The following is a 21,253-nucleotide window of genomic DNA, read 5'->3' as shown; positions in this document are numbered from 1 at the left end:
ATTTGTGGATTTGATGTCCCATTTTCCACCAACTGGTTCTTGTTGATAACGATGACGGGGCGGATTTTGGTGCTTGGCCACTCTCCGACGCTCTCGTACCTTGGGTGGGTGTTTTCCGGATCAAATTACCACCTTACAGTATGTCTTTTGAAGAAATCCGTTAGCAAGACGGGGCCAGAACCCTGGCTTTTATTTAGACCCAATATCGAAGATCCACTAGTGTTCCATCCGAACCAGACATACGAGACAATCGAGCAGTTGAGTATGTATAACGGGCCGGCATTTGACTTTGTATTTTTTGATTATTATTATTGGCAACATTATAAAAATACGTTAATGAAGATGATTGGGTTTGGGTCGATAATTTTGGTTGATGTTAGAGAGGATCCTTGGTTATACGAGAAAGTGCAAGCCCAGTTGAGTCAATATGCGGTGTTGGCAATAAGTTCTGAAATTGATTGTAGAATTATTAATGAAAATTTAAAAGTTTTGCAACTTGTTTGTTTGGGAGAAATGAGAATTGGGGTTCCAATGGCCGGGATCCAGAATCCATTAACATTCAATGCAATTGAAATCCCCGATTCAATAATGGGGGCAAAATTATCGGATTTGACCCTGACTTATAAAAAAAACCACGAAAATCAACATTGGATTAAAATAATTTCTTATGGGTTTCACGAAAAACTTATTAGAGTCATTTGGAAAAAATTGTTCACTATGATGTGTTTCCACGTCCCCACGGTTATCTTTGGAGATCATAACCTCAACTCATTAAAGAATATTGCTACATCAAAGAATATGATGCAAGAAATTTTCCAAGAATTGATATTAATTTGTAATGAATTGAAAATTGAAGGTATTTCAAATAGCTTATTTGGTCATTTAAATTTATTAGAAAACTTGAAGGAATGGAATCGAATTGCTGCTATTTCAAATAAACCTTTTCTACCTTCTTCAATTATTGCAAATCCATTATACTATGATTTTAGTCAAGGCAGAGGTTTAAATATTGGATCGATTTTATCGAATATTTCATCTCTTAATATGGAACTAAAACAATTCAGTTCAATCAGTCTCATTTTCACTATTTTATTCCATATTAGATTTGGTCAATCAAATTTATTCCAACTCAAAAGGAATAAATCTCCTTTTACCCAAACCGGAATTGTTAATGGGATATTACCAAATAAGAATATGATGAATTACGCACCGTTTAACCCGTTACCACCGCCGGTGTTCATTGGGATGGTTTTGATAGACGAAAAAGACGAATACGAAGACTTAAAAGATTTAATCAAGGGAACTGAAGACTTTACTTATGGTGAAGAATTCCATGATGCTCCTCCAGCACCACCCCAACAGTCTCTACCACCAGCACCACCCCAGGCTTTACCAGCACCCCCACAGTCTCTACCTCTACCACCACCCCAGGCTCTACACCCACCAGCTTTACCGGCGCCCTTTCCCACTAAGCACAGAACAAAGAAGCCGTTCGTTCATATGCATCCAATCACATACACCAATAGCGAAATGCTTCGGTCCCACACCGAAATGCTCGATGCTCTTAAGTTCAATAGGCTAATGGACACCTCCACCTCAAGTAGATACGGCGACTTGGATACCTCTACTGCAATTCTACATAGTGCCAATAGCAGCAGAGGTAGTGGATCAAGCTTTCCAAAAAAAAATACGCACTAAATATCATCGCAATATATTCACTGTACTTCACGGTACTTCACTGTATTACTTCACTGTATTACTTCACTGTATTACTTCGCTGTATTACTGTACTTACTACCCACTGTATTCCTGTATTCCTACATCATGAACCATTCACAGCAGGCAGTTTCCAAGGACATTCATCTCAAAGATAAAGAAACATACGAAGTTCAATCGCAGTTGGTGTATCGAGAGATCCTAAGCAGTGCCAGTTTCAACACCTTCCAGAATCCAGAGGCTCCAGCCAGTCCCATAATCATCACCAAGAATGACCTGATCAAACGAAGAGTGAATCAAGTCATCAAACAACTCGAGGTAAATCACCAGATCTTGTTAACCGCCAAGTCCAACGGTATACCCAAATTGATCAGTATAGTTGAAATAGTCAAGACTCAAACCAAGGCAGAACAGTATAATTCGATGCAGAGAAGCAAAAGCTATACCAATCCCAACTATAATCATAACAAAAGCACTCTTAAGCAAAAGAGTAATATATTTGAAGGACTCGATGCCGATTCCGAAGACGAAGACCGCCCATTGCACACCCACAAAACGTTCCAGCTCCCCATCTTGAATATCTTATTGGTGGAGCCCCAAGCAGGCCAACCCCAGCGTCAGAAAGACCTTCCCCGTTGGACTTACCAGGATAATTAGATGAAGCTAGTTAAGCACTAGTGAATACAGGTGTACGGGTCCATGTCACGTGCCACACTCGAACCAATCAAATTCAGTGATTTGAAAAAATCGTAAGACTTCGCAGTACATTTTTATCAAAGATGAATTTTTAAAGCATTTCGAATTTATAGATACAACATTGAATATACTAATAAACACGGCAAGATGGGTAACTTTGACTTAGAAACCTTTAAGATGGAAACTCCACAATTTGATCCAAGATTTCCAAATCAAAATCAAACCAAACATTGTGCTCAATCTTATATTGATTATCATAAATGTGTTAATGTTAAAGGAGAAGAATTTGAACCATGTCAAATTTTTTTCAAAACTTTTACTTCGTTATGTCCAGTTGATACTGTTGATAAATGGAATGATTTAAGAGAAGCTGGTAAATTCCCAGTCAAACTTGATTAAACTACTCAAATATTCAAATACTATTTAAAAAAAAAAAATATTGTCATTATAAGTAAAAGTATATATATTTAATATATAAAGAACTACCAAAAATCTTCTTCTACCCAATTTTCATTTCTGAATTCATTACTATTAGCGTTGACGCTAGTTTCATTGAATAAGTCAGCATAAGGATCAGAGTTTTTCTGTTTTTGTAAGTCATTTAATTTTGCTTCTTCTTTTCTTTGTTGTTCTAAATTTCTTTCAATCATTTTCTTATTGGATTGCCAATTTGTAATTAATGTTTGTTGATTTGAGATGAACTCTTCAATTGAAACTTCATTTTTAGTTTTATTTAATTTATTGACTATTGAATTTTCCTTCTTGTTAATATGAATTCTTTTAACTTTTTGTCCGTTGTTGAAACTAACAGTACCGGTATCCATTGTACCGTCAGTATATAAGTTATCAACTGGAGTATAGATGATTGTTATATTATTTAATTTATTTGCTTTGATTGAATTTGCTTTAGTTAACTGTCCTAATTGAGTCAATAATGATTCTTCCAATTTTAAATCTTCAAACTTAATACTTTGTTCTTCTAACGATAACTGAAGGTATAAATGTGCTGATGAATGTTTATCTACGTGAAACCATAAATTCTTAGGATGGGATTTTTTAATTAATGGATCATTTTCATGTTTATCTTTACCCATATAGATGGTATATTCTTTTTCATCATCTAATCCGAAATCAGAATATTCTGTTTCTTCACTTACTTTTGCTTTAAAGTAGTAAACCATTTTGATGTATAATAACTAACTAACTAAAAGTTTTAAGATGAGATGAATTTAAGTGAGTAAATTTGAGAATTCAGATTTGCAGCAATATAACACCAACTTTTTCAATTGCATAATTCCTGCTATCAGTTGGTAAGCAAATCGAATACCCTATCCCTTCTTATCAATGCCCAACCATATTACATTCTAGTATACGTCTAGTATACTCATCTATCCGATTTGTCCTTCTACATTGTCCTAGTCATCACTATACTATTCATCTTTTCTACCATCCTCCCTATCTACTCCACTCTGCTTCGTTTAATTCCGTCTAGTATACCCCATCGAGTACTTCGTTTGTAACTATACCTATTCGTATACTCTACCTATTCATCTACTCTACCTATTCATCTACTCTCTTGTATGTACCCACCCGTACACCACAAAATCATCATTACATAAGCATTGGCATATTATTATATAAGCATACTCTGGCCATACATTCCACGAATGTTTCAATCTTGAATTACAAGTCAGCAAAGCATTTGGTATTACAGTCTGTCAGTAGTCAGTAGAGTGGAGTCAATAGTTGGTCTTACAGTCTGTCAGTAGTCAGTAGAGTGAAGGAGTCAATGGTACTCCGTAGACTAACAGTCAGTGCTAGCGTAGTAGCACAGGACAGGGTTTAACGATGCCAGCAAATAAATAGTGCTGGATTACGGACATAATTAGACAGTTTCGTGTTCTTGATGGACTGCCATTAGGAGTAATTAAGTGTCGTGTATCCCGGTTTAACAACGGCTCGTGCAATTGACAGCCAAACATGCCCCTTTTCCACCCTTTACAAGGTGGTTTTGAGCAGGTTCAGTAGCTCCTTTGTTTATAAACAAATCATTGAGAAACGAGAAATTTCTAGCACAAAAAAATTACTTATTAGAGTTATCAGCTCGAAATTTCAACAACTTCTTCTTTACTCTAATCAGGTAAGCTATACATTAAGGGTCTATTTCATTCATTCATTACTTACTCTATTCACTCATTCACTTCTTACCCTATTCACTCATTCACTTCTTACCCTATTCACTCCTTAGTCTGTTTATTACTCACTAGATTCACTCCTTACATTTCTTTAGATTTTTTACTACATTTTTTATACTTTCTTTAATACCTGCTTATACTTATAACCTAATGACTTCTATCGATTATGAATCGTTATTGGAATTTGAAGAATCTCTTAGATCTTCAGTTTCCTCCGATAACTCTATTTTGCTCTATAATTTAGAACTGAAGATTGACTCTAATAGACTTACCCATTTTGATGATAATGAAGATATTAATCAAAATGATCAATATCTGTTTGATGATTTAACATCAATTATGAATAATTATGACTTTAAGAATGATGACTTCACCACTTGTACCAATTGTGGTAAATCATTATCAAATCCAGAAAATTATTCAAATTGTTGTCAAAATTTTGTTGATCTGCAATCAACTATATCATCATCATTAGAAAAATCTTATTGGTTATCTTTTATTAATAATCCTTCAAGGACTATTAATACTTTACCAAATTATACTGAAATGTTATTTTTACAACAAGGAATTCCTTGTCAATTAAGATCAATGATTTGGCAAAAATTAATTTTAATTGATTGTCAACATACTAAAAATAATGTTCCTAAAACTTCAAAATTAATTTATAATAATTTCCAACATTCTTATACTGCATCAATTTCCAAACAAATTAGTAAAGATTTATGTCGTACATTTCCTTCAGTTTCTTTTTTCAAAATTGATAAAACAATTGAAGATTTATCAACTATTTTAAATGTTTATGCTAATTATGATGTTGAATTAGGTTATTGTCAAGGTCTTTTGTTCTTAGTGGGAGCTTTACATTATCATTTTAATGATGATTGTATCTTGACTTTCCATTCATTATGTAGTATAATGGAATCAGAAAGAGAATTACATGATATTTTCACCACTTCTTTAATGTCCTCAACTTTAAATAAATGGTATAAAGAATTTTGTTCAATTTTATCAAAAATTGATAATGATTTATATAATCATATGATTAAATTTGTGGAATTTCAAGTATTTCTATTCCAATGGTGGTTATCCTTTATTTCAAGTCATACTCCGGATTTATCAATTGTTAATAGAATTATGGATTTTTGTCTTATTCAAGGTTGGAAAGTTGGTTTTTTCAAAATTTCAATTGGTTTATTAATTGTTAATAAACCAATTATTATGAGTTTAAAAGAAGGTGATGAAGAAGTTGTTTATCAACATTTATTAAATGATTCAAAATGGGGGAATATAATTAATGATTTAGATATGTTTTTCGGTAATTTATTATTATCTTGGGATGATTCATTATTTTTAAAATTAGTTGATTCGTCTTGTGCTTTGGATATTGATAATAATTCTCAACATTCAAGAACTGGTCTGTCAGTTATTGATAAAATTAAAGGTTTTAAGATTAATAATTCGAATTCTTCGATATCTTCTAATTCTTCAATGAATAGAAATAGGTCGGATTCTGATAATTCTTATAATAATTCTCAACCAGATAATAATAATTCTTCGTTATCGGTTTTTTCATTAAAATTAAATAAACCTTCAGATCTTGAAACCGAATCATTATTTTCCGATATTACTAGTAATAATAGTCATGATGATGATGATATTTCTCCAATTTCGGGAACTTCAAAAAACTCAACTTTTAGTGATTTTTGGAAGTTACCAAGATATTTTCAAAAATCAAATAAAAGCAATGTTTCAATTAACGAACAACAATTGCAAGTTCCTCCTAAAGAATTTGATGAACCAAATACTCCTTTACAACAAAAACATCATGATTTTGATGAAACTCCACAATTAATTCAGTCTACTCATATTCCTTCTATAAGTCATGATCACAACTCTTCGATCAACTATGATCTCCATCATGATCATGATTTAGAAAAACAAAATGAAGCTTTACTTTTAGAGAATGAAAAGTTGAAATTTTTACTTAAAAAAACTTACGACTTAATCGATAATGATGAATTGAAATTAGATATTTCAAATCTTATCGATTGTTGATTTTGCGTGATGATTATTTACGTAATGCTTATTTATTTCTAGGTTAAGACTCGGGCTGTCTTCATTTTGTTTTCTTTTTGGTTAAGGATTGTGTATTTATATATCTTTATATAGAATATCCCAATATATTTGTTTTACGGGTACTGATCATATGTATGTTCGTATAGTTTGGTTTTTTTTTTGACCCGTACACCCACCACCGGGTAACCTTTTCCTGAAAGAAGGAAAAAAAAGGTTCAGCGCCATTAAAAATTTACTCGCCAACGATTTATATATCAAATAGTTCTAGTTTACTATCGAATCATTAGAGAATTCAATTCAAAAAGAAAGAACTTAAGATAATCACTATCCAACCAACCATAGATATTGTCAATTCATTATTCCTTCTTTTTTTTTTTTTTTTTGTTCACTTTTTGTATTTATTTGTTGATTTTTTTTACCATTTTAACGCCCAAGTATAAACCACTGAAAATTTTCGTTTCTATTTTGTTTATTATCCATTAATTTAACGATTGTTACGACGCATTTGCAAGATTCTCCTTTATTTCCTCATTTCCTGGTGTTGATACTTTATTTGGACTACTGATTAGATCTATAAAGTGTCATTCAATAAAGGATTTTCTTATTATTCAATTAAAGCTATCTTTTTCATAACTAATAACTCCATAAATCGTGTCTTCACAACCCTCAAATAACAGCCCAACGGGCCCCCACCTACATCAATCAATTCTTGACACTCCATCAACAGATTTTTTTCCTGAATCTTTCAAATCTTCATCTTTTAAATTCCTCCCAGAATTTCCAACAGAATTAATCCGCGCAGAAGATTTCTCCACTTATATTAATCAAGGTCCAGACGCTGAGTTAATTAGAGTTAAGTCAAATCAATTATCAATTTTAATTTCTACTATTGATCATTCTAATTTTGATTCTAACTTTAAACAAATCAAGTATATCTTGTTAACAAGTACGGTTGCCAAAAAGGGATATCAATCTAGATTAGTTTTTCACTCTTATATCCAAAAACTTGTTTTTGCTTGTCTTACTAATCAATATCAGGATTCAAATTCAAAGTTACATCCAGTTGAATTATTATTAAAAGACGCTTTAGAATTTGTGGCTAAAAATTTAGAATATTCAACTTCTTTGATTCATTGTTTAATTCAAGCTTATTCAAGTGAAGAAAAATTCAATTTAATTAATTTTTTAAATAAGTTTGATTGCGATTTAGTTTTATCATTTATTATTGCAATTGATTTTGAAGTTGTTGATCCAGAAGTTACTCAACAATTTATTCAAACAAATTCAATAAAATTATCAAATTTTGTCAAATCTTATAAAGAACCTTTCAATTGGAATATTGTATTGGAAAAAATTTTAAAGTCAAAATCTTTCCCATTCCTCCATAAACTTTTAACAATTGCTTCTCTTGACGCCTTTAATCTTGATATTACTCCTGTCAACAAATTTTATAAACTGATTATTGATATGTCATTCAAACAACTTTTGCTGGAAATAGGCCCCGATAGTTTATTATCAGACAAACTATTACCAAGTTTACTACAATTGAAATCTAATGAAGGTGATTCAAGTGTTGCATTAATTTTATCCGAAGTCTTAATCCCTGGTTCTCAAGGTGTAACTAATCCTAATGGCCCTAATATTAGTTTTGCAGTTGTTAATTCATTACCTGAAGCCAGAGAAAAAGGATTACAATTACAATCATGCTTTACAACAATCGATAATGATGATAAGTTTAATCTTAACTGGTATGATGTCTTTGCTCAAATTCAGGTTAATTTATTTGATTCTTCAAAAAGAAATATCCAACCTTCGATCGCCAATATTACTCAATTCTTATCAGCTCTTGATTTCAAAAAGGGTATAATTGACATATTTCTCAATTATGATTGGTGGTTTAAAAAAACTTTATTATATACTTTACATTCAATGAATCCCCAACAAGGAGGTTATGATATTACTTCTCTGGATAATTTAACCCTTTGTTTTGATGATGAAGAAAATAATGATCCACTTAATGGTAACGAAATTCAACCTCCTGGCTTTGCCCCTATCAATACAAATAAAAATATATTACGTTTCATAAATATCGGTAAACTTGAATTGCTGGTTTTAACTAAAATATCCCAAGAAAATCAAGATCAAAATATTTCAGATCAAGAAAAAAAATTAAACGCCTATTTAAGTCAAATTTTTGAACATGATTACAGAGTATACCCAGAGTATTTAATTACATCTGCTTTGTCAATTGTTGATAAAAACAACTTCATCATTGATTTAATCGATGCATTATTCAATGTCTTGATGGATCTCATTAGTCCATCTTTAGATAAGGTTTTAGTAAAATTCAAAGAATTTGACATACAATTGGCGCTTAGTAAATTGATTGATTATTACAATAGAAGAGGTGATACTGAATCGTCAAATAAAATCTTAAGCGTTGCATCTAAATCTGGATTACTTGATGATTTATTAAATAAGTTTTGGTCATTTAACTTCAAATTAGGTTTGAGTTTTACCGTTGATGCATCTAACTATGGATATGACTATAAACAAGTAGTGGAATCTAAATTTAAAGATCCCAATACCAAAGGCGAATTATGTCAATCACTTATGGAGGTTTTGGAACTGAGGGCTACTCATGACTATGAATGGGGTCAACAACAAATTCTTGAAGCTAGTAACGCTGTTGCTCCAAAGATTGTCAAAGGTGCTTATAAAGTCTTGAGAGTTCCTGTAGTTTACTACTTGTTAGAAAAATTGAAAAATTCAAATGGTTTGATAGACGCCGAAAGATTGAAAAATTTACAGTTGCTGCTCTTAACAACTTATCCAAGATTGATCAATTTTGGTTGTGGCCATGATGAACCTATTTTATCCAATGAAACCTTGTATTCCAGTCTCTTTCCGCCACAAGTTGAAGGCGAAATGAAGACCTATTATTCAAAGATGTACAATAAAGAAATGGAGATTAAAGAGATTGTCGATATGTTGGTTCGCATGAAAACAAGTAGTATCCCTCATGATCAAGACGTATTTTGCTGCATGATTCACTCATTACTTGATGAATATAGATTTTTTTCGGAATATCCTTTGACTGCTTTAGCCTCGACGTCCCTTTTATTCGGTGCTTTATTACAGAAAGATTTAATCCAAGGCACTACATTAACAGTGGCTTTGAATTTTATCTGGGAATCATGTAATCAACCTCAAGATTCCCATTTATTCAAATTTGCTGTACAGTCATTATACAATTTCAAATCTAGATTACATGAATATCCCATCTATTGTAAACACTTGTTGGAATGTCAATCCTTATCTGCACATGCTAAAATGTATCAAATAGTGAAGGATGCTTCAAATGGTATAGCCTGTCCTGATTCAAATGCTGCTAATTCTGGTCATTCTCAATCTCATGATGGGTCACCTGCACCATCTTCTCAAATCGATGATTCAAAACCAAATTACCAATCTATCACTGTTACTGATAAAACAATTGGTTTTATCCAACAAGAGAAACCAAGTGAATCTATTTCTGATAAATTGTTATTCTTTGTTAATAATATGACAGCTGATAATTTAGCTTCTAAATTACCAGAAATTAAAGAGATTTTGACTGAAAATTACTTTTTATGGTTTTCCACATACTTGGTATCTGATAGAGCCAAAGCTGAACCAAATAACCACGGATTATATGCTGAATTGGTAAAACTGTTAGAAAACCCAATCTTTGTTGAATACGTCTTGAACGTTTCATTAAATGAAGTAGAGCATTTGATTAGAAATTTCAAAGACTCGTCCACGGAAAGAAATCATTTAAAGAACTTAGGTGCTTGGTTAGGTAAAATTACTTTGGCAGACGATAAACCATTAAGAAGAGATCAAATAGCTTTAAAATTCTTATTGGTTGAAGCATTTGATTTCAAATCTTTGCATTTGATTATTCCATTTGTTTGTAAAATTTTAGATCAAGCTCAATATTCCAAGATCTTTAAACCACCTAATCCTTGGGTTTTAGGTATCATAAAAGTTTTAGCTGAGCTTTATGAATGTGCTGATTTGAAGTTGAATTTGAAATTTGAAGTTGAAGTCTTATTGAATTCCTTCAAATTGAAAATAAAGGATATTGAACCATCTACATTGGTCAGAAGTCACAATCCTAAACCTTCAGCCTTGGCAGCTATGTTTGGTATTCATCCAGAGAACACTATCACTAATGAAATGTCTAGATTGGTTCTTGATGGAAATGAAGTTCCCGGTTTACACATGCAACAACAGCAAAAACTTCAAGCTCAGCAACAAGCGCAATTATTACAAGCACAAGGAATTCAACCTCAAATCCCACCAGTTGGAGGTATTGATGATCCATCCATTGCTGCTGGTGCCCCACCTGCTCCGGATGCTATTGCTGGATCTACAGGTCAACAAAATTCTGCATTCAGTACTTTGGTTGGTAATACTATTTTCACTCAAAATCCAAACTTGAGACGTGCTTTCCAAGCTTCTTTATCTAGAGCTGTTCGTGAGTGTGCTATCCCAATTTTGAGTAGAGTTTCTGAAGCCGTCTTAACTACAACTGAAGCTTTGATAAGAAAAGATTTTGCTACCGAAGCAGACTTGACCAAGTTTCGTTCTAGTTATCAAACTTTGGCTCAGCAACTTTCCCATAGTATGGTAGTTTGCAGTGGTCGCAAAATCTTGAGTGAAACCATTGAGGCTACAATGATAAGCTTATTAGGTAATATTAACCCAGCTGAATTACCTTTGGCTGAATTAAATCTCGCTATTCAATCCAATGTTGATTTATGTGTTGATATTGTTGATAAGATTGCTGCCGGTAACATTGGAGATATGATTGATGAAAGAATGCAAAAGTATGTTCTTGCACGTGAACACCATCCAGCTGGCAAGCCTTTTGTTGAAGAATTCGCTTCTGATTATGCTTTGAGATTACCCCCACCATTAGGATTACAACCAGAAGGCTTAAGCTCAAGTCAAATTAATATTTACGCGGGTTTTGGTACCAATGGATCGATTGTGAAAGCTGACAGTGAAGCACAAATTACTCCTGGTATTGTACCAGATCAATCTGGTACAACTCCAGTACCAAGTGCTGCTATTCCAGTGACTCTGATGACTCCTCAACAGCAATTGTCATCTATGAATCAACCACCTCAAACTCAATTACAACAACCACCAAGAGTTGACGATCTCGTTTCTATTGATCAACTTTTCGCTGCTATTACACAGAATTGTGAAAAGGCAATTGAATTGTTAACTAATGTTAAAGAGACCAAATTGAGTGATTTGGGTGCTGACCATCCTATCATGAATTCTTTAACTCAAGCTTTGAGTCTTGCTCAAAGTAGAGCATTGAAATCTCCTGAGTTATTGTTGAAGGTAGCACAGTATGCTGTGAATTGCTTGTTTACCCAGCTGAATGATAATCCAATGAGCAATGAGATTTATGTTGTTGTTTTGGATAAATTGTGTGAATATTCACCCTCAACTGCCAAGGATGTCATTTGGTGGTTGGTTCATTCATCTGATCAACGTAAATTCAATATGCCGGTTATGTTTTCTTTATTGAAAGTTCAACTCGTTCAACCAATTAAATTGGATGCTTCTGTTGGTAAACTCATTAGTGATAGTAATAGTCCAATTGTGGTTAAGTTTGCCGCAAGTTTATTATTGAATGTTTTCAGTTCTGATGAATTGAGACCAATTGCTTTAAGATCTGAATTTGCTTTCACTTTAGACGCCTTATCTAAGTATGTTGGAGACGAATCCACAGAAGAAGGTAAACAAGCTAAGAATGCCCGTGATGATTTGTTTGAATTTTTGAAAAAATCTAGTTTGCCTGCTGCCGGTGTAGAAAAAACACCAGAACTTTACACGCAAATGGGATACATTTTCACCGAATGGATCAAACTTTTAACTCATGGTGAAAGCACAGAAATTTTACAAAAATATTTCATTCAAGACTTATTTAACAAGAAAATTTTGGTTGAACCAGATTATTTTGAAGCATTTTTCAAAGCTGCAACCGAAGTTTCAACCACGGCTTTTGCCACTGAACACGAAGTTAGAAGTAGAACTCAGCGTGAAGTTTTCCTCGCTGTTGACGCTCTTGCTATTTTAATTGTTCAAATAATTTTGAATTTTGATAAAGATCATCCAGAGGAAGCTATTGATTACTTGAGAAACATTTTTGGTATTCTTATTTTGGTATTAACTAATGATCATGAGGCAGAAAGTAATTGGAATGAAAGAGCATATTTCAGAATTTTTTCATCGTTATTATGTTGGTGGAATGAAGCATCTGTCACAGATAAAGATGCCACTAGTCATTTAGACAGTTACTTTTTCCCTTTCATTGGTGAAGTTTTCAATTCTCTTCAACCAATTATCTATCCAGGTTTTACATTCGCTTGGATTTCATTAATCTCGCATCGTATGTTTTTACCAAGATTACTTGAACTACCAGAAAAGAAGGGATATCCAACAGCGGTTAAGTTAATGACTGCAATTTTGAAATTTGATAGTGTTTACGCTAAAGACGAATTCGTTCATCATGATGTCATTAATGTTATTTTCAAAGCCATCAATAGAATGTTTGTTGGTTTATCTCATGACAACCCTGAATTTTTGGCTGAATGTCATTATCAATTGGTAACTGCAGTGCCAAATAATTATGTCCAATTGAAAAATATCATATTATCAGCCACTCCAAAGAACATCCAACTTGTTGACCCCTTCACTCAAGGCTTGAAAGTTGAAAGATTACCAGAAATTAATGATGCACCAACGGTTGCTTATAAACCATCGGATGATTTGGTCAAAGTCGGATTGAAGAAACCAGTCGATAACTTCTTACGTATCCCAGCACCAACCTTGATGAGATCGATTTATAATGGTACTAAATTGAACCATCCTAAGTATTCATCCGATTATGGTTTTACAACCGTTCACTATAATGTTAAATTAATCAATGCTTTAGTTTTACATATCGGTATTTCTGCTGTTGCTGATAGATTACCTAATAACGTTAGAGGTTTTAATACAAAATCTTCTCATGTTGCATTATTAGTTGACTTGGTTAATAATGGATCTCTTGAATTTAAATTCCATATAATTAATTCAATTGCTAATCAATTACGTTATCCAAATAGTCACACCCATTGGTTCATTGGTATCATACTATTCTTCTTTAGCTCCAACTCCATTTGGGGTCAAGGAAATGCTAAATTAACCATTCAAGAGATTATTACCAGAGTTTTACTAGAAAGACAAATTGTTAATAAGCCTCATCCATGGGGGTTGACAATTGTTTTCACAGAATTAGTGAAAAATGGCGATTACGGATTCTTTGAATTACCATTCGTCAAAGATGCATCCCCTGAATTGAAAGTTATCTTTGAAGCATTATCTAGAAATGTTAAAGGTGGACCTGCTCCATCAAATCCATCAAACCCAACCTTGGCTCAAGTAGTTAGTGAAGGCACAACTGCTTAAGCAGATCTTACAAAAGTTCAACCCCGATTTGTTTCATTTTCGCTTGTCCCCACTACTGTATACTATACTATGTACAATATTTATAATTAATGTCCTATAAAAGTATAATTCATATGTAGACATTTTTCATTTACGCACTTAAATTGGTAATAAGTTAAAGCAAAACAAAGAGTAAAGAAAAAAAAAAAAAAAGTCAAAATTGCCAGCTTTAAAGAAAAAAACAGAAGGCGAACGAACGAGAAGATCGTAGACCCTTTTCAATTATAATTATTTCAGCTTATTCTTTTGGAAGATAGTTTTATTGGACAGCGATTGATTGAGGATTGATAGAAAATGTCTCGTGTTAAAAGAATTGCCAAAGAATTGGAAGAATGTCGTCAGGATGCTCAATCAGGAGTGTCCTTGAGATTGAATAATGAAACTGATTTAACACATTTGACTGGATATTTCAAGGGACCTCCAGGGACACCATATGAAAAGGGTACTTTCCAAGTCGATATTAATATTCCAAATGAATACCCATTTAAACCACCACAAATGAAATTCTTGACTAAGATTTACCATCCAAATATATCATCAGTTACTGGAGCCATTTGTTTGGATATTTTAAAGGATGCCTGGACTCCCATTTTAACTTTGAAAAGCTCCTTGATTTCATTGCAATCGTTATTACAATCACCTGAACCATCCGATCCACAAGATGCCGAAGTTGCCAAACACTACATTTCCAATAAAGCTGGTTTTGATGAAACCGCTGCTTATTGGACTAAATTATACGCCAGTGATGGTGAGAAGGATGGTCAAGCCGCCTTGAGTGATTCTGCCTTGTATGGGATTGATGATGAAATCGTCACTCAGTTTGAAAATATGGGTTTCCCTAGAGATAAAACCATTTTGGTGTTGAGAAGAATGGGTATTAAAAGTTTCAATAACGTAACCAATAAAGGTGAAACTGAAAACAAAATCTTAGAAGAACTTTTAAAAGAGTGTCAATAGACAAAGATTATGTCCCTTTTCCAAATATCACCAAGTATCACCAACCCTCATCCCCTGCCAACTATTATCACCAACCTTCATCCCCTGCCAACTATTATCACCAACCTTCATCCCTAGTCGCCTATTATCACCTAATATCAACCCTTGTCCATTCATCTACATCATACGTACATATCTACTACATATACATACTACATAACGTAATATATCACACGGTTCCGGTACTTTCAATCTGAAATCTCGTAATTAAGGTCATTTTGATCCCGGCTTCCTAACCCGCTTTTTGCCACTTATTATATCACCTCCTCTCTAACAAGCACTGTTCCGACCGCAGCACCCGTTTCTCTTAACCTATCCACTCGATAGACACTGACATTGAAGGCATAAGCACCCAAAAAAACCGGTGAAAATTTGTGAGCGAAAAAAAATTAGGTCGAAAAATTTAAAAAATTGAAAAACTATCGAAGTGAACATTTTGTCATTTTTCTTCATCAACGAACGTTTACCAAGTACCTTGGAGAGTCTTTCATTCGAAGTGTTACTTATTGCCGCTAGCCCATATTATCCTATTGGGGCTTAGATCTTATTATAAACAAAGGTTAGGCGTAAAGCTACAGTATCGCTCAATTCAATCCTATTTGTAAATTGATATTGTGCTTGAAAATTGATAATACCGAGTTTATCATTGGAATTTGAATAAAAGGTAATAGAGAAGAAGAAATAATGACTGTTTCTCCACCGGCCACCAGTACTCCACCAGCCGAGTCACCAAGTGTTCTTCCAGAATCTATTGGCTGGTTATTCATTGAAAGATACTATGAAGTTTATACCAAGAGTATCAATAATCTTTTCAAATTGTATGATAAGAATGCTAGTATCAGTCATGATAAGTTCCCAAACTCGGAATCTCCCGAACAAAAAGTCTTGTATCAAGCTAAGGGTACTGAGGCAATTAAAAGCCATTTTCAAGGAGTTGAATCGTCTCCTGAAGTTCAAAATAGAATTGTTATCACCAGTGCTGATTTCCAACTTTCTTTTGAAAAAAATATCTTGATTGTTGTTTTCGGTGAATGGGCCAAAGGTGATTCGCCATATTATCAGTTTTCTCAAACTTTTCTTTTATCTCCAAGTAAAGAAAAAGTTTACGATGTTGGAAATGATATTTTAAAGTATATCGAAGTTGGTAAATATGATGAATCTAAAATTAACCAAACTTACGTTGAATCTGTTAAACCAGAATCTGAAAAACCTGTTGCAGATGCAACTCCTGTGTCCAATGGCTCCAAACAAGCAAAACAAGAATCAAAAGATACTGAGACTGAATTAAAGAGCGTATCTGCTGAAAAAGCTGAAAAAGCTGAAAAAGCTGAAAAAGCTGAAAAAGCTGAAAAAGCTGAAAAAGTTGAAAAAGTTGAAAAAGTTGAAAAAGCTGAAAAAGCTGAATCAAAAACTGAACCAAAAACTGAACCAAAAGACGAACCTAAACCTGAACCAAAAGACGAACCATCGGAATCTAAAGACAAAGAACCAATCGGACCTAGAGAAAAGTCTTCTGATGTTAATGACCTGGATAAAGATGCTGATACCACAGAATCCAAGCCAAGTGACGAAGAGGATTTCACCAAAGAATCAAACAGATCTTCGGCACCATTATCTTGGGCAGCATTGGCCGCCAAAGAACCACCTAAATCAAGTACCGGTCAAACTGCCACCGTTGCTTCTCCCGGGGCCGCTAAAGCAGCTCCAGCTCCAGCTCCAATTGTGAAAAAGTCGACTCCACCACAGAAGGTCAGTCCGGCTCCTAGCACCAACCCCACTGCTCGTCCAACTCCTAATGGGAAATACAAAAAAGAAGACTGGTACCCAATTTATGTTCGTGATGTCGAGGTGGACGACGAAGAATTGAAAGATGCCTTGGCCAAAAACTTTGGTCAACTCAAATTCTTCAGAAGAAACAACAGAGTTGCATTAATTGATTTCAAAACAAAACAAGATCAAGAAGCTGCCTTGAAAGCTAAAACTCTCAAAATTGGTGAAAATGTCATTTCTTTAGAACCAAGAGAACATAGAAATAATAATAGCAAACCCGACTTTAAACGTGGAAGAGATAAAAAACAAAACACCAATAAAAAAAACAGATCTAGCTCTAGAAACTAGCTTCCTTTTTGCATATCCTCTTTATATATTTAGTTGAATCATTGATATTCAGTTACGCTGTAGCACCACAAACAAACCCGTACATACCGTCCTTTACTTGACACGACATTTTTTCAAAAAATGTTAGGCTGAGCGATATCATTTTTATTTACTTTATGAAGGTATGGAAGGTTAATCGATTCGAAGGAATTAAAGAAAGTGATTATTCCCAAGAGAAAAAGCTAGAATTGAACACCAGGAAAAAGAAGTAATTGCTACAGCACAAAGAAGCATGAGTTTTTTACGGAAAAGAAAGAATCACGATTTGGACGATGATGAATCCGATGATATGATTAGTGGGAATGGTAATGCAGCATCGAACAGAACTAAATCGAGGAAACCCCCAAATACTGCTTTCAGACAACAGAGATTGAAAGCATGGCAACCAATTTTGACTCCCAAGACTGTGATTCCACTTTTTTTCATATTAGCATGTATATTTGCTCCATTAGGTATTGCTATAATACATAGTACTTATAATGTTCAAACGTTACAAGTTGATTATTCCAAATGTGGATCATTAAAATCTAAAAACTATGAGTCAATTCCATCTAAATATACTAGTTTCCATTTTAAAAATAAAAACACTAATCCAGATTATAAATGGAGAGTTGTGAATGGTACCGATGATTTTGATGATTTGAAACAAACTTGTCAAATTCAATTCACATTACCGGTTGATTTAAAACCGCCAATTTATTTATATTATAAACTTAATAATTTTTTCCAAAATCATCGTAAATACGTTTCTTCTTATGATTTAGAACAATTAAAAGGTATTGCAGTGACTAAAGCTGATTTGGAAAATGATTGTTCTCCGGTGAAAGAACGCGATGATAAAATCATTTACCCTTGTGGATTAATTGCTAATTCTTTTTTCAATGATACTTTTGAAAGTCCCGTTCTTTTAAATGCTAAATCTGGAAGTAATAATGAAACCTACGAATTATCCGAAAAGGGCATTTCTTGGGGGTCTGACCTCAAACACAAATATAAAAAGACAAACTATAAAGCAAGTGATATTGTTCCTCCTCCTAATTGGTATAAAATGTTTCCGGATGGTTATAATGATTCAAATCTTCCAGATTTACATAAGTGGGAACATTTACAAAATTGGATGAGAACTGCTGGTTTGCCTACCTTCTACAAGCTTTATGGTAAAAATACTACTTCAACAATGTCCTCAGGAACTTATGAAATATCGATAGGGATGAATTACCCTGTTTCCATCTTTGGTGGCACTAAAACTTTGGTTATCACCACTAATTCGGTCTTTGGAGGCCGTAATCTCAGTTTGGGTGTCATCTACATCATTGTAGCCATTGTGTCTTTGGTCTTGGGTGTTGCCTTCTTATTACAGCACTTGATAAAACCAAGAAGAATCGGTGATCATAATTATTTACAGGGTTCTGCTGTTGATTCTGGTTTCCGTGATGGACCTAGGCAAGCAAATGACCCTATAAGTACTTTCAGAGATCAATTATGATTCCCCTCTACACTCCCCATTGATCTATCATCATATATATATCTTTCTTTTATACCAAATAGTTTTAGTTTAATATTGCAGTAATAAGAAAGAGTAGTGTAAATGCAATTTTGCTCGTTGAGTTTTTTTTTTTTTTCTTTCTAAGTTTTGAGCTTTTCTTTGAGCAGTAAAGAGAAAACCCATTAGCAGTGTTGAACCATCAAACCAGATCTTAAATATTGTTTTATTCTCATTCAGGATCTTTGTTTTCACTGTATCATTGAAGTTGCTACTTATTGACAGGGTTTTGAAAGAAGTGTTCCTTTTATAAGTACAGAAGGACAAATTAAAAAGATTCCATTCGAGTTTCGAAGAAGTAATAACATCAGGATCCAGTACTGGTTGAAACAAGGGCTATCATGAATTTCAACCCCCATATTCAGTACTTGCAACAACTGCACCAGTTACAGCAACAACCCCAGTCTCAAAATATTAATGCTAATGGACAATCACCGCAGATTTCACAATTGCAATTGCAACAGCATCAATTACAACAACAAAGACAGCAATTGCTTAACCAACACATCCAGCAACAACAACAACAACAGCAACAACAACAGCAACAACAGCAACAACAGCAGCAGCAACAACAACAGCAGCAGCAACAACAACAACAAATAGGGACTCCTCGTGCGGCCACAAATCCTTTGCTAGCCGCTCTCAATGGTAATGCTCCTTCAAATCAAACCGGTCCAATTGGAGTACCAACTCCTGGTAATGGAATCTCCAATCTTAACTTCAATCAGAGTGTAAACCCTCTTTTGCAATTACAATTGCAACAACAACAGCAACAACAACAGCAACAACAACAACCTCTGCAACAACCTCTGCAACATGCCCATCCTCTCCAGCAACAACTTCAACAACAACATCAAGCTCAGGCACAAGCTCAGGCAGCTCAGGCACAAGCTCAGGCCCAAGCTCAGGCCCAAGCTCAGGCCCAAGCTCAGGCACAAGCCCAAGCCCAAGCCCAAGCTCAGGCCGCACAAGCCCATGTCCATGCCCAAGTCCATGCTCATCAAGTCCCTCAGCAGCAACAGATTCCTATAATTAAAGAAGTTTGGGCCCATAATTTAGAACATGAATTCCACAATTTACGTACTTTTGTGAACGATATAAAGTCTACCATTTATATTGCAATTCATCAAGAAATACCGGGGATTGTTGCTAGACCAGTAGGTACTTTTAAATCTTCGTCAGATTATCATTTCCAAACATTGAGATCAAATTCAGATTTGTTAAACTTGATTCAATTATCATTATGTGTTACCAAAGTTAAACAAAATGAAATCAGTACCTCTATAATATGGCAATTTAATTTTTTATATGATTTAACCAAAGAAATGTACAACGAAGAACATTTGTCTATGTTATCACAGTCATCCCAAGTTAATTTACAAATGCACATGACTCAAGGTATTCCACATTTTAATTTTTCTGAATTAATCATCGAATCCGGTTTATTACTCGATGCCTCCATTAATTGGATCAGTTATCATTCCGGTTATGATTTGGGATTCTTAATTAGTTTATTAATTAATGACAATCTTCCTCTTGATGAAAAAGATTTTTACTGGTGGTGCTCAAAGTACTTTCCTAACTTTTATGATTTGAAACATATTGGTGTTCAAATATTAGGCTCCAAAGGTGCAAATGGTCTTGCAGGTACTGCTGGTGGGCTTGATGCTAATGGTGATCTTACTCGTGGTAATAACAAACCTTCTATTGAATATTTAGCAGAAGAATTGCACTTATTACCAATTTCACCTGCCATTCGTCAATATTTTAGTTATTCTTCTGGTAATCAATTACCAGGTCATCAACATCAACAAATGACTTCTACCCTACATGCATACTTATCAATGGAGTGTTTTAAAGACCTTTTCAGACAAATTGGATATGATTCACAATCCCTTAGTAAATACAAAGGGGTTCTTTGGGGACTTGGAAATGCTTATGGTGAATCCGAAGGTCAACCTCAACCTCCAATTGTTCAACAACCCTTCGCTAATGGAGGAGTTACAGTTCAAACTCCTGTAACTCCAAGTGCCACCATTTCAAAAAGTGGTGTTGTTCATTTTGGTAGACCAATTTAATCGATATGACTTGAAATGTTCAAATTTTTGTTTTGTTTTTCTTTATTATTTCTTTATCATTATTAATTTCGTATATTATATAAACATATTGATCTGTTATTTAAGTTTTGAAGTTCACTCTTTCATTTTTTTGTTTGTTTGTCGTTAAGTCTGGTTTTTTTTCTTCCTATTTTTATTACTTTTCTATATTTTTAGCTGTTAAATCATCTTCTTTATTTTCATACATCTTTTCTTCTAGTTAA

The 21,253-nt window shown here is 33.9% G+C and overlaps 10 protein-coding genes across 10 annotated transcripts; 9 read left to right on the top strand and 1 right to left on the bottom strand.

Annotated features, from left to right (window-relative positions):
- Positions 1 to 51: 51 nt before the first annotated feature.
- Positions 52 to 1,698, top strand: HYPBUDRAFT_151072 (uncharacterized protein; the record flags this gene model as incomplete). The annotated part of the gene is made up of 1 exon (XM_020220325.1): positions 52 to 1,698. One exon carries the CDS (start codon positions 52 to 54, stop codon positions 1,696 to 1,698), a length of 1,647 nt encoding a protein of 548 aa, XP_020073827.1.
- A 48-nt stretch (positions 1,699 to 1,746) lies between these two features.
- HYPBUDRAFT_154327 (uncharacterized protein) lies at positions 1,747 to 2,757 on the top strand (the record flags this gene model as incomplete). The annotated part of the gene is made up of 1 exon (XM_020222018.1): positions 1,747 to 2,757. A coding segment is annotated over exon 1 (545 nt), but the record flags the coding sequence as incomplete, so codon positions are not given.
- Positions 2,560 to 2,811, top strand: HYPBUDRAFT_115553 (cytochrome c oxidase subunit VIb; the record flags this gene model as incomplete). Its single annotated transcript, XM_020219129.1, has 1 exon — positions 2,560 to 2,811. The coding sequence occupies one exon, from the start codon at positions 2,560 to 2,562 to the stop codon at positions 2,809 to 2,811; it is 252 nt and encodes an 83-aa protein (XP_020073825.1).
- An 83-nt stretch (positions 2,812 to 2,894) lies between these two features.
- Positions 2,895 to 3,593, bottom strand: HYPBUDRAFT_8611 (uncharacterized protein; the record flags this gene model as incomplete). Its single annotated transcript, XM_020223768.1, has 1 exon — positions 2,895 to 3,593. The coding sequence occupies one exon, from the start codon at positions 3,591 to 3,593 to the stop codon at positions 2,895 to 2,897; it is 699 nt and encodes a 232-aa protein (XP_020073824.1).
- A 1,176-nt stretch (positions 3,594 to 4,769) lies between these two features.
- Positions 4,770 to 6,200, top strand: HYPBUDRAFT_88649 (TBC domain-containing protein; the record flags this gene model as incomplete). Its single annotated transcript, XM_020223822.1, has 1 exon — positions 4,770 to 6,200. A coding segment is annotated over one exon (1,431 nt), but the record flags the coding sequence as incomplete, so codon positions are not given.
- Positions 6,201 to 8,150: 1,950 nt separating this feature from the next.
- CDC39 (CCR4-NOT core subunit) lies at positions 8,151 to 14,198 on the top strand (the record flags this gene model as incomplete). Its single annotated transcript, XM_020222830.1, has 1 exon — positions 8,151 to 14,198. The coding sequence occupies one exon, from the start codon at positions 8,151 to 8,153 to the stop codon at positions 14,196 to 14,198; it is 6,048 nt and encodes a 2,015-aa protein (XP_020073822.1).
- Positions 14,199 to 14,531: 333 nt separating this feature from the next.
- On the top strand, positions 14,532 to 15,194 carry HYPBUDRAFT_115694 (E2 ubiquitin-conjugating protein; the record flags this gene model as incomplete). The annotated part of the gene is made up of 1 exon (XM_020219138.1): positions 14,532 to 15,194. One exon carries the CDS (start codon positions 14,532 to 14,534, stop codon positions 15,192 to 15,194), a length of 663 nt encoding a protein of 220 aa, XP_020073821.1.
- Positions 15,195 to 15,917: 723 nt separating this feature from the next.
- HYPBUDRAFT_159156 (uncharacterized protein) lies at positions 15,918 to 17,351 on the top strand (the record flags this gene model as incomplete). Its single annotated transcript, XM_020222425.1, has 1 exon — positions 15,918 to 17,351. The coding sequence occupies one exon, from the start codon at positions 15,918 to 15,920 to the stop codon at positions 17,349 to 17,351; it is 1,434 nt and encodes a 477-aa protein (XP_020073820.1).
- A 271-nt stretch (positions 17,352 to 17,622) lies between these two features.
- Positions 17,623 to 18,876, top strand: CDC50 (aminophospholipid translocase regulatory protein; the record flags this gene model as incomplete). The annotated part of the gene is made up of 1 exon (XM_020219148.1): positions 17,623 to 18,876. The coding sequence occupies one exon, from the start codon at positions 17,623 to 17,625 to the stop codon at positions 18,874 to 18,876; it is 1,254 nt and encodes a 417-aa protein (XP_020073819.1).
- Positions 18,877 to 20,275: 1,399 nt separating this feature from the next.
- POP2 (CCR4-NOT core DEDD family RNase subunit) lies at positions 20,276 to 21,034 on the top strand. Its single transcript, XM_020222017.1, has one exon. The coding sequence runs from the start codon at positions 20,316 to 20,318 to the stop codon at positions 21,009 to 21,011; it is 696 nt and encodes a 231-aa protein (XP_020073818.1). The 5' UTR covers positions 20,276 to 20,315; the 3' UTR covers positions 21,012 to 21,034.
- The last annotated feature ends 219 nt before the right edge of the window (positions 21,035 to 21,253 follow it).

The sequence above is a fragment of the Hyphopichia burtonii genome, assembly GCF_001661395.1.
Source record: "Hyphopichia burtonii NRRL Y-1933 unplaced genomic scaffold HYPBUscaffold_10, whole genome shotgun sequence".
NCBI lineage: Eukaryota > Fungi > Ascomycota > Pichiomycetes > Serinales > Debaryomycetaceae > Hyphopichia > Hyphopichia burtonii.
This window is presented reverse-complemented; position numbering and strand designations above follow the sequence as displayed.

Bases quoted from the DNA above. Each gene is read 5' to 3' on its own strand.
- POP2 (XM_020222017.1), top strand. From the start codon at position 20,316: ATGCACATGACTCAAGGTATTCCACATTTTAATTTTTCTGAATTAATC.